This window comes from Salminus brasiliensis, chromosome 7, assembly GCF_030463535.1.
Source record: "Salminus brasiliensis chromosome 7, fSalBra1.hap2, whole genome shotgun sequence".
NCBI classification, from domain to species: Eukaryota; Metazoa; Chordata; class Actinopteri; order Characiformes; family Bryconidae; genus Salminus; species Salminus brasiliensis.
The window spans coordinates 29,826,415-29,843,145 of record NC_132884.1 but is presented as its reverse complement, the minus strand read 5'-3'; the positions used below and the strand labels follow the sequence as shown (position 1 = coordinate 29,843,145).

Below are 16,731 nucleotides of genomic sequence, written 5' to 3'. Positions count from 1 at the left end.
GGTTTTTCTGTTTTTTAGTTTTCACTTTGCTCTTAAAATATTCAGTAGATGGAGGCAATAAGTGGAGTTTGTTAATAAAAACCAAACCCCCCCCCCCCTTTTTTTTTTTTTTTTTTTTTTTTTTTTTTTTTAAAGCTGAAAATTCACAGCTAAAAGAAGTTAGGGCTTGAAAAAGGTTCAATTGAGACAGATAATGCAAGCTTCTAGCACACAACACCAACATGTTTAGTATATTTATACTTTCTTGAAAAAACAAATAGATTTATATACATACATTTATAAAGTGGTCAGGAAGACATATGCATGATGCAGCTGATCATTGGACAAGTAATTCAACTTGATTTATCTACCTCTGATCACATAACCAGTGAAGATCAGAACACAGTTTCTCCAGTCACACTCGGAGTGATGTCGCTGTACACTATTAACAATGCCTATCGTCTCTGTTATGGAACAAATGGACAGAATACAATGGGATGTTGATACAGGGCACGGTAGTACCTAAATACAACTGCACATAAACATGCTTTATAATGTGTGAACCAACTAGTGAACAGCACAACAAACTTAATGTGTTTCAGAAGTTAGATCAGAGCAGGAGGAGAAAGATCATTAAAACATCAATATACTGAACAAGACTATGAGTGCCAGGGGTCACATTATGATTAGAACCAAGGTCAGTTCAGGAATGTGACATTATGGATCACACCAGTCTTTTTTTAACAGGATACATATTCTGGTGTTCAAACATAATGCTCATCTTACTCAAATATACTCCAGAGAAGATCACAGAATATTAAACATCTCATGACACAAACGCGCAAGAGATGTAAACATATATAACAGAACAGTCGATGCCTGTGCCTTCATTTGAATGATAATCACTTTCTAAGCAATCAAATTCATTTTCCTGTCTTTGATCACTTGACACTAAATATAGCTTTTGTAGCTGAGCTCCGTCAAAGTGACAAATAAATTAACTAAATATTGTTGATCAAAATCTAGCTTGATTGTCGCTCTCACAAATCACACTTAAGGCAGGGCATTTGCCTCTGCAACACTTCACACCTTTTTTTTTTCCTTTGTTTTTTTAAAGAGCGAAGTCTATTGTCTAAAGTGCCCATTCCCAGCATGCACGCACACACACACACACTCATCGTATGCCATCTTATTAAATCAATTTCCATCAAGCTGCTGGCAGTGATTAACATAAACTGCAATTCATTTTTCTAATTGTACAACATCAGCAGAACTTCATAAGCCTCTGGATTCAGTAAACTGTGCTGATTAAATGGGACCTGATGTGCCGTTTCAGCCGGGCCTCCTTTCTCCCTCTCCACAGTGCTAATATGAGTTCAAACATGTAATGTACACGTATAAGAGCGCAATGACAAAAGGCCTGAGATAAATAAGACATCATGAACAATGTTAAACAAGGTTTAAAATGGTCTCTCAAAGTGTAAAAGCTTTTTTAATAGATTTGAGAAAAATAATGAGGCTGAGAACAGTATGGCTTTTGATGTGCTTGGCTATAGTTGAGTGTGAGCATGTGTACGGCTGTAAATGTAGAGGTGAACATGTGAATTTGTGCAATTTCTCTTAAGGCCGTGACAAAATTGCAATAAAATCTGCAGTCTGAGATTTGAAATATTAGATCTTACATGCAAAACCAGGCTCTCCTGGCTAAGTCCATCAGATTTTAAATGGATTTGTGTGTTTTCCTAGAAAATGGCAGATCTAATCATTTCTGAACCAGTTTTATAACCTAATGCCATCAGGATAAGAGTGCAGTTCTGAAAGTGGCCGTCAGCCAGTCGATTGCATCACAGCAGTGCCCAGTGAAATTTGTGAATAGCACATGGTGACCGTACATACATGCAGTGCACCCAACTGTTAACATGCAAACTGCTTTATGAATATCATGGCTCAAGTGTAACTGTGGGATCTGATTTAGAAGTTATATATAGTTATATTATTGACAAAAACCTTGCAACAATGCTCTCTATATGGAACTGAAAGCAAAGGTGATCCTAATGAAGTGTGTGTACTTGTGTATATAAGTATGCCATAAAATGGAATGGAAAAACAAAGTGCAAAAAAAAAAAAATCTCTAGAAAACAAGCTTAAAAACTAATGGATTTTAAGACATAAGTACGTCTTCCCTCAAAAGCCTGCCATTGTCACTTAAATGTTAAATGAAATTGAATCATTATTGTATAACATTTTAGAAGCATATCAGGTAAAATAATTGGCAAATATTTAAAGAAATGTCATTTGTAGTCTTAATATTATGTGCATGCTATGCAAATCTAAATACTCTTACAATATTTTGTCCTTAATTTACTAGAAGACTTCTCTCCAATTCTCAAGCAGTGGTATCATGCGTGACATGCCCCAAAATAAAATACATTGAAAACTACATATTTTCTGGTGAATGTGTGTGTGTGTGTCACACCCATAAACACTGTGTTGAAGGTTTTTTTTAAGCTGTGATTAAAAAGACAAAATCAGCTGTCAAATAGAACTCCATTCTCAGGGTCTTGGGAGAACGTTCCAATGTTAAATTAATTCTCACACATTTTTTTTTTTCATGAAAAATTGGCATGTAATCCCAACCATACTTTTCTCACATTTAGCAATTCCTTCTCCACCAGCCCCCCCCCCCCCCCCCAAGAGCTCAACTCTAGGATTGTGTGATCTCACTCTGAGGTTTGTTTTCTCCACCTCCATCTGGACCATAAGATCAGTACAAAAGCAGTTCAAGGTATCACGTTCCTTGTTCCAAATTTCATGAATCGTCCATCATCCATCTCTTCAGTTTTACAATCCATTAAAAAGACGGATGGAATGGTTCAGTCCCTCAGCGTATCAGCGTTTCGAAATTCACATCTGCTGGTTTGGTTTTCCATATGGATTTGTCTCTTTCCGGCTGCGTGAGTCTATAACTTTAAGAGTTGAGCTGAGGTTTGAATCCACGTTCTGGGTTCTGGGAACTCGGGTGACAAAATGGAGAGAATAGCCACACCAAGAGCACAACTGTGGACCCATATCAAACCACTGCAGAAGAAAGAAAGAAAAAAAAAAAAAACAGTAGAAAGTGATCAAAAAATAGTATTACACATAGACAAAAGCTAACAGAGTGGGCACTAGCTTAGAAGGGGCTTGGAAAAGAGGTCTGGACCTCACTAATCTCACTAAGTAAATTCACAAGATGGTACCTTGCACATAGGGAACATTTTCTGATGAGTTGACAAAAGGTTGAGTGTAGAAAAGAAAAAACAAATGAAAATGTCAAAAGTGACAAAGAGAGACACAAAAATTAAACATTTGCACATTTAACTAAAGCAGCAAAACCATTTGATTTGTAATACAGCTCTTCACCTAAACCCAATGCAAACATATAGGAACATCACCATGGCAACGTTGCCCCAGAATCTTTGCTCGACAGTGCTATGACAATGCTGAGAAAACATGCACAACCCTCCTGTTTACAAATCTGATTAAAAGTTTGTCATTGCCCATAAACAAGACGCACTGTGACTAGACTGGTGATGGTAACTGGCTGTTCTGTCTGACCAAAATTCCAACAATTCCATTTCTAATTACATAATTATAGCTGGAGTTTTTCATTTCCTCCACAGACAACATAACAGTCTGCTAAACAATAAGACAAAACAGCTCCAACAGACAAGCTGCCCATAACTTTTGACATATAAATAGAAGGTCATAGTAGGTTTCCATACTCAAGTAAACCCAAACACTAATCCAGGTTTGATCTATAGCAGTTTTTTTTTCTCAACAGAAACATTTTAATCACAAAGTACAGTCAGAGATGAAATGGGCGTGCTTGTAGTGTTCTTAAGACTACCTGAAGTTTCCTGTGAGAATCATCAAGTATACTGAAACAGTTTCACATTCCATCATTATTTTTTTTTTAAATACCAAATATCAAAGCAAATAGGTGAATCCACAAGTCACCAAAAAAATTACACTTTCTAGTAAAGCCCTATGGTTTTCTATATACAGGGGAGTTTAAACAGGGGATAATTAACATCCATTCTCATCATCAAATTCTCCAGATAGACACACACAAGCTTTGTCTAAATATGTTCTAATCAGTTCACTTATGGTTGTGATTAGCTATTGTGCGACACTGTTAACACACTGAAGTCAGCTGTTCACTCTGCAATTAGAAGAAACTGAAGTGAAACTAAAGTGCAGTACCTGTCTCTGAGTGGCAGCAGGACGACCCTCCCTTCATGATGGTATTTGGCTTCTCTGACCAACAGGAAAAGCCATGGCCTTGTCTACACCCTCCTCGCCTCCACCAACAACTGCAAAGGAATCATATTGATAATTAGTATGTTCTATATAACAGATGTGCAGCCTCCAGGTCCAAAGTTATCATTCATTTGACTACGGTGTACAAAATATGCATCTAAATCCAGGGCACACAAAATACAAGTACAAAGTACAAATGCATCCTCCATATTCAAACACCATTGCTTAGACACCAAGTGGCCTCCCTCTCCTCACATGACTATATACAAATTTGCCATTTGACCTGTTTTGCAAATTTCGATATGTATATTTTATGAATAGATATTTTATTGGCAGTATTTTCTACAAAGGTAAAAGCCCATTCTTTTTGGTTGAAAAGGTGAATATTTTGAGGTGACCTGCTTGTACCTTTGTCATTTATAGATACATTTTATATAGGCTTTTTAGGCATTTTTATAGGCATTATTTAGGTCTTTTTGGATTACATGAACAAACACAGGAACCTTGTACTTTAAAGTCGTCCTGTTCCAAACACCCCCACCTACCTGTTTTCTAACCTGTCAAGCAGCAGGAGGGCTATGAATAAAGTTCACATCATATGCACTCTATGCTCATATGTTCTCACTTCAGCATAATACACTAAATGATGGGTGTATTGGATTGGTTTAAATGAGGTATACACTGCAAGATGTACTGCTTACTTTAACAGAGTGCAAAGCAGCATGAGCAGGACACTCCCCACTACACACAGAACCAACATGGTAGCCACTGTCTGCTGCCTGTGGTTGGTCGCTACCACAGCAAGAAGGTCTGCATGTTCGCATCGCATTCCCATGAAGCCTGGATGACAGCTACAAGTATAAAAAAACACATACAAATCAAGTGATATAACTGATATATGTATGTTTTGACTGACTATTTAAAAAACTACACTGTTCCATCCTGTGGCTGCAACATATCCCTGAATTAGGGTGAACTGAAACCATCCACCATGACTGGAACCAGATAGTGGTGATTTTACTTGTCAACTTGGGGCACCTCATTCATTATTTCTTCTGAAATGAGGTAAATAAAATTACTCTACCATCCAGGGAAGTTTTTCTACAACATTTCGGAGCATTGCTGTGAGGATTTGATTGCATTCAGTGACAGCAATGTGAGTGAGGTCAGGGTGTTGGATGATCACAACTCAATCAACTCAACTCATTCCAAAGAACACAGTTTCACTGCTCCACAACTCAATGCTGGGGGGCTTTATTCCCCTCTAACGCCATGCCTGGCATTAGACATGGTGCCAATAGGTTCATGCTTATCTACTCCAGAGCGTCCTATTCTTTTAGCAGTATTTCTTTACAGCTAGAAGCAGATTTGCATTGTATTCTAGTTCTCTAAGATCCCATGAATATCTCTTCGATGATCTGGAGAATTTGCATGTGTAATTCTGACTCATGATGATTTATCCCTTTTAAATGTAGAGCTAAAGCAGAACACACACACTTACATAAACTATTCACATGATAGTGATCCTGACAACGCTTGGTTTATATAGTACAATTGTGTTATATTAAGTCAACAGTAAGTTATTCAGTAAATAACAATACACACTTGTCTAAGGCTAGACAGGCTCACTCAGGAATCTTTAGAGTGGAATTTCTACAAATGAGTCAGCCATAGTCTGGCTGCAGCGTGGCAGACCTATAGATTGGGTCACACTTTTTGGTACTATGTATTATTCACAGACTGGCACCAAGGGGTTATTCGGTGTCAGGCTGAATGATAGCACTGGAGAGACTATAAAATGGTAAACTGGTTATACTATAAAATCTTCCCACCAGGGTTTCCTAAACGCTATAATCAGTCACATTATTAGCAGATTATGGATTAGTGTGATGTGATGTGATTCTTGCCATTTCAAATACTTTAACCCAGTAGCGATTAAGTCAGCAGGGCAACTAGCAGGGCAACTACCAAGCTTTGCTGGAGACTGGCCCACCCGGACTACAGTTGCATTCCCTGCTTTAACTGAATTGCAAAAACCATGTGTGATGTAGTTCTTACAGGTTCCAAATTAAATTGTAGTCCAAGTCCAACCAAAATTAAAAAGTGATTAACATTTTTTAACATTAACTTTCTGTCATTCCATTTTTACTATTTCTATTTCTCTATGTTGTTTTTCAGTTTAGGTAGAATCAGTCCCCATGTGTTCACTTGGCAAATGTCATGTAAATCATGTAGATATGGGCCAACAGTTTCAGGTAATGTTCACATCAACCTTGACTGGAAAATCAAAAAGGTGCATAAATAGCAGGGTAAGAAATTGGTGCCAAAAGCAGGAATCCATGGACCCTACCTGCTGTGAAGTGGTGTAATGGTGCGAGAAACCTTTTCTTGTCACATTTCAAGCCCATTAAAACCAATCAATTATCGCTTCAAAGCTATAATCTTGCCAGCAGATGCATTGGCAGAGCACACCTGATAAGCGCAGAACCCCTCTGCTGTCCTGACTACGTGTTGAAGTTTTGCTCATTCTTGTGACGTGGATAATCCATTCTGGCTGGTTACAGATGATGTGAGGATAGACTCTATAGATGTGCTTTCTTGGCTATGGAGACTGTGTTCCCCTCCCACTTCAGATCCCAGCATATGGTGGTGCCTAGGAACTTGAGTGATTCCCCAAGTGTGAGAGCCAGGCTGGGGAGGGGAGGGCTGAAAAATGTCCTGTGCACTTTCAAACCTGCAGTAAAACCTTTGCTTTTGCTGGTTTGCTCTGCATCTCTGTCCAGTCTGTGCAGCTGAAAGGCTGGGTTTGACTGTGCTGTTCGAGATCAGGCCAGAGAGCCAGGTCTCTATAAAGCAGGTGCAGATGCAGTGGAAATGTCCTTGCTGGTTCTGTTGAGCAGTTCTGTTGTATAGAAAGCGCAGAGGGGAGAGATATACAGATTGGAAGAGTGTAAATTCAATGCTGTCTGAGGCGCATTTGCGTGCAGCGGCCTATGGCTGGGTTTAGGAAGGGCCAGAGCACTCATTGTGAGAATTTCCAGTCTGACGCTTTTGGTAAAAACTCTGGAATAGTTTCATAGAGCATACGGAAAATGTGCAATTTCTATCCATTTCATTATTAGGAGTATTTATTTTTATTAAACCAAAGAAACCAAAGTTATTTGAATGAGAAGAATATTTGAGTAAACTGAATAAATATTCAAGCTTCTTCACTATGTTAAGGCCTTTGCACAATATGGTTTTAGCATGCACTTCTATTTGAGCTTGTGTTATGCTGGCTCTCTTATGTGGAACTGACCTATTCATCAGAAGCTTCTGAACAAACCTATGGAGCCTATGCAAATTTATAGTAACCAATAATAAACAGAATAATCTGCAATGAAAAGAAAATTAAAAAAGCATTTTCACTAAGTCACAAACTTTGGTCCCCACTGTATATTCACTGTAAGAGGATGTGGTTTGTGCACTCACACACACGCAGGAGTCTCCTCCAGGATGAGGAACCGGCATGTGCCGTGGAAGCAGAATTGGCTGTGGGTGTCAGGGCAGTCGGCAAAGTGCGAGTGGACTGCTGCTGCTATAAACTCTACAGAGGAACAAAGAAAAGGGCTAGTGTGATATTCATAAAATAGGATTAGGACGTTGATAAATGGAGTGTTTTACACACAGGAACCACAGATAATAAAAAAAAAAAACAACAAAAAAAAAAAACTTCACTTATGACTTATGACATTGTGGCTGTGCTAAACAGCTAAACAAACATTCTGGTAAAATGCCATTTAGTTTCCCAGCAAGTCAACCATTTCTTCTCAAGGTCTGTATTTGCACCATTATTGCACATTTCTTCTCCTCCTGTCTCTTTCTCCTTCTTAAGCAGTCTAGGCAAGACAGGATAAAGTCAGACATTGTGGACTTAGCGAAGATTCTCTTTCTCAGGACAGAAAAGATCTTTTGCCTTTTATTAAAATTGCTGGATTGTAAGCTTTGTCTTTCAAGGAAACACTGTGCTTCCATCAAATTATGAAATTTGCCTAGGGCCTGTTTACTGGGGTCCTTTAAGCAGCTACACCAAATCACAGCACTCCAGGAATGAGTATGTTATATACACTAATATTCAGATTCACATCTTTTAAAGTAATGCAAACAAACTAAGCCTCACCACTTTTTATAGCCTGACAGAAGCAAAGCTAAATGTCCACTTACTTCGGACAGCTTTAGTAGTACTTGTCACAGTTGTGGTGCTGATGGTGGTTGCTGTAGTGGTGGTTGTTGGAGTTGGAGTCGTTGGAGTTGACGTTGTTGAGGTAGAATTGTCTTGCACCTGCCCATATGTAAACAAGGAGCCTACAAAATAAGATAAATTTCACACATCTGATCTGCCAGAACTCCATTAACTATGAACATTTTCAATTCAAAATGTTTCCCGAAAAACTGATGCAGTGAACCCACTTACCTAAGGAGCCAACCGAGTGAAAAACAGTGAGACTAATAACTAATACTCCAGCAAGAAGGCAGCAGCACAACAGCATCACAAGCCACAGATAAGAGGTCCTAAGCGGCATATGGCTAAGAAGAGTAATGCTCAAGTGAACCAAGCCTAGTGTGGTTCAGTTACTTAATCCCAGTTTATAATCAGATTGGGGTTAAATACACGGTCACGGAATAAGAACGGAAACACATGAACTTAGACTTTTCTATAAACGGAGAGATAAATTAGGGAGCGCCCAAGTAAAAATAGGCTTACAGCCCACACTTGCTAAAACTTACAGTTGGGGATTCCAATCACCTCTAGTCACTTTAATCCCTTCTAACCAAACAATGCTTACAAATGAGATTTTCAGACAGGTTAAAAAAAAAAAAACTCTTTTCAAACTTTTGTTACTAGTTATGTGTGAATGGCAACCTTCACCAAGAACCAGCCTTTACCTCCACCAGCACTGGTGGACACCGACACCAACCTAGTAATGAAGTAATGGGTAATGACACCCAGCTGTCACACCAGACTTACCCAGGGTTACCAAACACTGGGAGGCAGCACTTTGCAACAGTTGATCAATTCAAACAATGGCTGTGAAAGGACATGTGCAGCTCTATAGGCCCACTTAGGTCCACTTTTTGGACAGCATCCTGCTTTGAGCCATGCACAATTCCCTGCGCAAAGCCCACGTTCGCCATTTGTGTTGGATACAGATAGAATTTGTGCAGATTAATGCACTGTGATACAGGGGGTGCACGTGCCCAGAACAGCCTTCACTTGGGCGCCTTGGAAGTAGAGAGGGTTAAGGGCCTTGCTCAAGGGCCTAAATAACCCTGTGCTCCAACTGCTGATCCACCACCCCCATACCACTGCTCCCTGTTGGGTAGTCCTGGAAAAAAGCCTAGGAAAAGTCTTACAAGCAGGGTATGGCTTCATTCTGAGAGCCTGTTCTGAGTTTAGGTGAAGACAAATGAACATAAATCACTTCTTTCTGTTTTCTGTTAAAATGTCAAAGAAAACAGAAGTACGTGTTCTACAGCCTGGTAAATGCCATCTACTTTATTATTTACAAATGGAGGTGCTGGACTATAAATGTATGAAATGGCTTCCAGTCACCCCGTGCAACTGAACAGAAAACATACAGTCACTGCCCGTATGCAAGCCTGACATTGATTTACCAATCTTTTCATAAAGGGTACATTTATAATTGTATGCAGAAGTGTGTGCACTTTGCTGTAGTGCTGGCCAAATTGTGGCATGTGCAAACAATTGGACACCCTACTAAGCCAGTACCTACTACCCCTTTTGGCAGCCTTCACAGCCACAATTTATAATTGACACACACACACACACACACACACACACACACACACACACACACACACACACACACACACACACACACACACACACACAGAGAGAGAGAGAGAGAGAACTGAAAGACTTTGTGTTCTTTGATTTTGAGATAAGGTTTTGGACCATTGTCCCATTGTAGAAGCTAGCATCTTTTTAGCCTTAGTTTCTTAACAGATTGTGCCACATTGTTTCCAGATTTTGACATTTTTCAGATTACATTGTTGTATCTTCCCATGTAGTTTTCCCCATGCAACTGGCTGCCACGCAACCCTAAAGCATAATAGCTCCACCCACCATACTTAACAGCTGCGAATACATTCTTTTAATCAAATGCTGCACCAAAGATTTAGTTAAATAGATTTATTTAGAACATTAGTTCACAGCAGTTATTTCCAAAATGCCTCTGACTTATTTTAATAGTTTGTTACTTCAGACACTGACTTTTGTTATAAGGTCACATAAGGTGGCTTTTCCATGATGGCATGACTTCTGTGTCAGCTATACCTTTTTATGGGTCCTTTGTTTCATACGGGAAAATGCACAGGCTTTCCTTTTGTCTTAATAACAGTCTGCCCTCACTGCCATTTCTAAAAAGACATTTCGGACAGTGGACATTGTGAGCCTAAAGCATTCTTTTTCTATATGTCCCATTCTTTGTAAGCATCAACTAGCAACATTTTCAGATCCTCAGTCAGCTGCTGAGAGGAGGTACTAATTTTTGACCTGCATAAACAGCAGTAATGCTCAATGAAGGCCCAATGATTTGAGACAAGCCGGAATTACTATTTTTAAGTAAATCAGATTTTAAACAAATCAGAGAAATTACAGTAACTGCGGATTAAAACGTTTTTTGCAAACACAGTGCTTACTTCTTTTGTTCACGTTTGGCCAATTTGTGATGTAAATTACTGCAAAAATCATGTATTTCCATTTTTGCAATTTTTCTATTCAATTAAAATTTGTTTTTGTCCTGTAAAGATGACATTCTGTAGATACAGAGGTTTCAACATTATCATATTCCAGACAAGCAAAGACTCAAAGTAGACATAACATCAAGAGTTGTTTTTGAACACAATATCTGTCCATTCTTTGTGTTAACCCTTGCTTCCCCTCATTTCTGAAAATATTTCATCCAACCTACACATCAAGGTTCCAGTAGATGGTGCCACACCCAATAAGGGCTTTTCTGTCCACAGGCCTATTGTTTTCAATATCCCACAACTGTGTCTAAATTCTGTTCTTAGAATTCCTATAAACTGTGTAAGTGTGTTTTTACAGATGCTTATTTAATTAACTCTGTAAGAATCATCATTATCCCTGTATCCTCCCAAATAAAATGAGATGATTTTGTATTCTTGTTGTTCTGCCATCATTGACACTGTTGCTACTGTTAAAACTATATAACCCAAGTTTAAAAAGGACAAACAGCAAGTGTGTTTTATATTTTGCTAAATCTGTCTGAATTAAAACAGCATAGAAGAGTATTTCTTTCAAAATGATATATGTATAAAAAAATAGCCAACTTAAAGTAGGGGTGCAGCAGTATGTGTATTTGGTTCGGTGCACACTGAGAATTCATTGTATGCACTACTAGGGTAAATATGGCAATTTCCCAAACGTATGTGCCACTCAGAACTCTTAAACTGTAATTGGATTTGTGGTAGTGCACAAAGGTATTGTGTAGTGCAACTGTAGTGGTGTAGTATTGCTATGGTATTGCCCCCCCCCCACCACCACCTCTCCGCCACCTTCTCTCTTGTCCCTCTCACTGAGGCATGTATAGAGAGTTACTCAGGTGCTCGTTTTCCCTCTTTATTCTTTATCTCACTGTTCTCACCTTTAGACTTGAAAGGACTAAAAAAATGAAGTATTTCACACTTTAAACATCTTATTTCAACTTACGAAATCAGAGTGGATTGGACTAGGACGATCTGTCTGCATTTGAATAAAACAATAACCATTAACATTTACACTGTACTGCTTAATTAACACACTACAGGCTGTATAAACTAGCTCATAAGGGACCATACGGCACTAGATGTAACAAATCGTGACTTGCACTGTACAAATTAAATGAAAAGAAACCTTAGGTTAGTCTTATATTTTTTCCCCCATTCTACCATACTCATACCGAACCATGAGGTCTAAAGTGTGGTGAAAAACGAAGTATGACCCTTAAAGTGAGTAATACATTTTACTCTGTTGTGTGGATTATTGCATTTAGTAATGTTAGAGCCTTATCTGACACAGAATACACAACACCCAAGTCAGCTTTAATCGGTTTGAGCCCGTTTTTCTCCCTCTTAAGACATGGTAGCCTGTATAAAGCCTACTATACTGCCAACTTTACTAGAACAGAAATTGTAAGCAACACGCCTTTCTGAAGGAGAATGTGCGTCCATCAGTTTGTGACCTAAAGCTCAAATGTGGTTGGGTTATGCAGCAGGACAACAAGTCTACTTTTGAATTGCTCAAAAGAAACAAAATTATGTTTTTGTCAAAGGCCTGACTAACTCCATTGCGATGCCAAAATGTCTCCAAAGTGATAAAGACTTGCATGTTTAATTGCAGTGGTTACTGCCAAGGGTGGCACAACCAGTTATTGGGATTAGGGGAGACGGTTATTCAGAGAATATGCATTATGCGCTTACATAGTTATTATATAAAAATGAGTTGGATGATATGAAACTTTAAAATGTGGCAAAAATGCAAAAAATGAAGAAATACTTTCAAAGCACTGTAGTTATTTCAAAGCTGCAGCCTTATTCCATTGATAATGGTATTTTGATATTTTCCAGTCTGGTTTAAAGCTCTTCACAGCCCAGAAACTGCCTTAGTAAAAGTGACTAATGTTTTATTACTCACCGTTGCCTCTGATAACTTTGCGGTTCTAATCTTGTTAGACCTTGGTGCTGCCTTTGACACTATTGATCACAACATTCTTACTCGCTTTAAGCACATGTTCAGACTGTAGGGGACCGTTTGGATCAGTCAGTTAAATCATAGTTCAATTATTATTCTTAATATTGTCATTATTATTCTTATTATTAATAATAAGAAAAAAATAATAAGAAATTAATAATAAAATCACTTAATAGTGCCAATGGTTGGACATCTGTTGGACATCTGTACAATTAGCCATCCCCCATGGTTCTATTTTGGGCCTTATCCTTATAGTTTTGTATATGCTTCCTCTGGGTAATATAAGTTTTCATTGTTACACTAACAATACCCAAGTTTTATATTTGCTTTCAAGCCCAACATGTGTGCACTGAAGTGCCTCAACAAGTGTCTGGAATTTATTAAAAGCTGGAAGGCAAACTAAATGAAGAACAACTGTTTGGTCTTTCAAAATACACATCCATCTTCTTAAATCACTTAAGAGCACTTTCACATTATGTAAAGCCTTACTTTGTGTTCTTTTTGATCCTGACTGCAGATTTGGCCAGCAAATCAACTTAATTGATTTAAGTTGATTTAAAACTCTAAAATATATACATTTCATCAGCCATTTCTTTCCTTCCCAAATCTGGCATTATTAATACATCATCTCTAGCTCACCTTTAATTAGTTTAGAATGCAGCTGCAAGACTGCTTACAGGCACCAAGAAAAGGGGATCACCCCAGTTTTGAATTTGCTACCCTGGCTCTCTGTCCATTACAGGATCATATATTTTTTCTTAATGTTTGCCCTTTCCTAGATTGCAGATTTACTTCATCCATACTCTGATAGGTCAACAAACCTTCTTGCTGCTTCACAGTCTTGGATGAAGCTTACAGGCATTCTTAATATTAGTAACATCCGTCTATTATTACTTTCAAATCAAGACTTAAAGCCTACATTTTCACATAAGCATTTTGGAATTCTTTTTTGTGTCTCTTTCTAAATTTGATATGAGCATTAATGAGGTCAGGATGTTGCATGATCACCATCCCATCACCACCCACCTCATTCCCAACTTATTGCAAAAGTATTGGATGGAGCACCATCATTACACAGTTCCACTGCTCCACAGCTCAACGCTGCGGGGCTTCATACCCCTCTAGTCCATGCCTGGCATTAGGCATGGTGCCAATAGGCTCATGTTTATCTGCTCCAGAAAGTCCTATTTCATTGGCAGCACAGGGACTAGACAAGCTGTGTGTGTGTGCATTTGCACATCCATGTGAGCAATTAGTACATCTTAAAGTACTGACTAAAGCATAGTATCATGATCCCAAAGTTCATCACAGTAACATATCTTTATATTGGACACCACAACTTTTAACATAATCATAACCAATCTATGGTATAATGCAATCATGCATCAGGTTTGACAAGGTCATGCTGTTCTTGCATGTGGGAATGATTTCCCAGCCGTCTCCTCACCCTGAAATATGACCACAACATGACCACATTAGGTCACGATTCTGGTTGATTACTGGTCGGAATCCATGAATCAACTTCTGTTACAATCTTTAGACACACGTCAACTAAGGGAATGAGAATACAGTGCAGGATGAGTCCATTTTACCCCAGAGTGGGATGAGAAGAATAAGACTGGGGAGAATTATAAATGAAATATTAGTAGATGGAAAGTTATAGCCCCCATAAAGATAAAAAAGCGCCGATGGGGGCATCACACATGAAGCTCAAGGAGATGTTTTTCGTTTGGGCATCTTTGATGTGTTCCTGGAGCAAAAGGAAGGGCTAAACAGATCCTTATGGGGTGAGTTCCATAACAATATACAAAAAGCAGCCCTTTTTTACAACCATTTTATGAATGAGATCCTATGGACAAATGAGAAAGCATCCCACAACAATATTCAGGTTTTTCAATAATCTTGCAATGCAACATTTGAAATTACTTGATGTTGCTGATAATTAGTGGTACATGATCATAACAACAACAATTGTACATATACCATTTTGTTTCTGATGAGTGGCGTCAGTTTAAGATAGAACATTGTTAATGTCCAAAGAAAAACATGCACCTCCAGAATACTGACTTTACAGGAGAACGCAAAAATGCCCTTAACTTTAAATAGGAATTAATGTTAAATCAGTGCTGATTACAAGTCATTTAGAGCATTTCCATTGGTCTTTTCAACCGGAATTATTTACACAAAATACAAAGGAGATACAGAGCTCAAAAGGTAGAAAAAACAAAAAACAAAAATGATGTTTTTCATACTGTGATTTCAGTATGCCTTTAAAAACATTCAAATGGCTCACATTGGCCTGAGTGATCCTAACCATAGGCACAGTCAGCCAGTGATACAATAAACATTATGTGCTAAATAATTTGCAAATATTGCAAAGTGCAATACTGTAATCGTGGTTACCAAACAATATACTGTGCAGTCCTGCACCACCAATGGCTCTTTACTTTAAGGGCTCCATTACAGTGTTTACAGTACCCTTTTAAACATAAGTAGAACCATTTATAAACAAGTGTGCGGTATGGTAAAAATGAGCACATGAATAGAATACCATACAATCATTAACCTGTATGAAGGACCCTTTAGTTGAATGAGATCACTGAGAGTGCCTCAACCCTGCATTGTGAATTTATATTCCTCATCTTCTAATGAACATGGCCATCCTGATGACAACAGCTTGCTGAGGAAAGAGACTTCCCAACTCTGCTGAAACAAGGGATAAGGGCAGCAGCAGAAGAATGGCTCTATATTTAAACTAAGCTCCTTAAACCTTGTTAATGGCAAAGAAGCAGGACCATGCACCTGTGAAGTTTCTAAAAGCTCACAGCTCTGGCTTTACCTTTTCTTACTAGTATAGAGGAGAGGGCTACTGTGCGTCTATATCACAATTAATGCCTGCTGCTAATAAACCGAGGGGTCAAAACTGAAGGATGTGTCCTGAAGTGTATCAGGACTGAGGCAGGTATCAGAACTTTATTATTATATATTTTTTTAGATTTGGAGGTGCCAAAACACACCTTACATGCAAACTCATATGTATAATAATAATAATAATAATAATAAAAAAAAAAAAAAAAAAAAAAAAAAAAAAAAAAAAAAATATATATATATATATATATATATATATATATATATATATATATATATATATATAGCCAGATATTTCACATTAAAAACAGATTTTTAATGCAGCCTTTGCTTCAATATCTGCCCCAGGTTGAGGATGCCACTGCTCAGCATTGTAGTTAAAGACGTTTGTAGTATTATTCTTCACAAAATGCACGCAGCTGAACCACGGATAAGACAAATGGGCAGCTTTTACTCACCAATCAGGAGGAATATCGTATCCCAAAACGCTCGATACATCTTTCTAAGGCTTTAGTGGTGTGGTGGCGTCTCGCGTTAAAGTGTATGTCCAGTTTAAGTGCGTTTCTCCGCCGGCATGGGTGAAGGCGCGCGCGTTTTATGCTTGAAGGAACCTGAAGGCAAAGCTAAGCGCGTGCTGCTGTTCACCGAACAGCTTTCCATAACAGTGCAGCGAAAGCTACAGCGTGGTGTTGGCGTGCTCACAAACAGCCATGCGTCCATTAAGGTCTACTGAAGTGGACGTCAAGATGAACGTGAGTGTGCACTCTCTGCTCGACTATTCACCGCGTGTCACCCTAACTGCCAAACTGCAAATAAAGCAGAGCTAA

General features: G+C 38.5%; 1 protein-coding gene across 1 annotated transcript; it reads right to left on the bottom strand.

Moving 5' to 3' along the window:
• Positions 1-2,978: 2,978 nt before the first annotated feature.
• On the bottom strand, positions 2,979-16,402 carry tgfa (transforming growth factor, alpha). The gene is made up of 6 exons (XM_072683097.1): positions 16,363-16,402; positions 8,485-8,625; positions 7,753-7,867; positions 4,983-5,132; positions 4,225-4,334; positions 2,979-3,057 (listed from the first exon to the last, which is right to left on the bottom strand). Exons 1-6 carry the CDS (start codon positions 16,400-16,402, stop codon positions 3,050-3,052), a joined length of 564 nt encoding a protein of 187 aa, XP_072539198.1. The 3' UTR covers positions 2,979-3,049.
• Between the last annotated feature and the right edge of the window lie 329 nt (positions 16,403-16,731).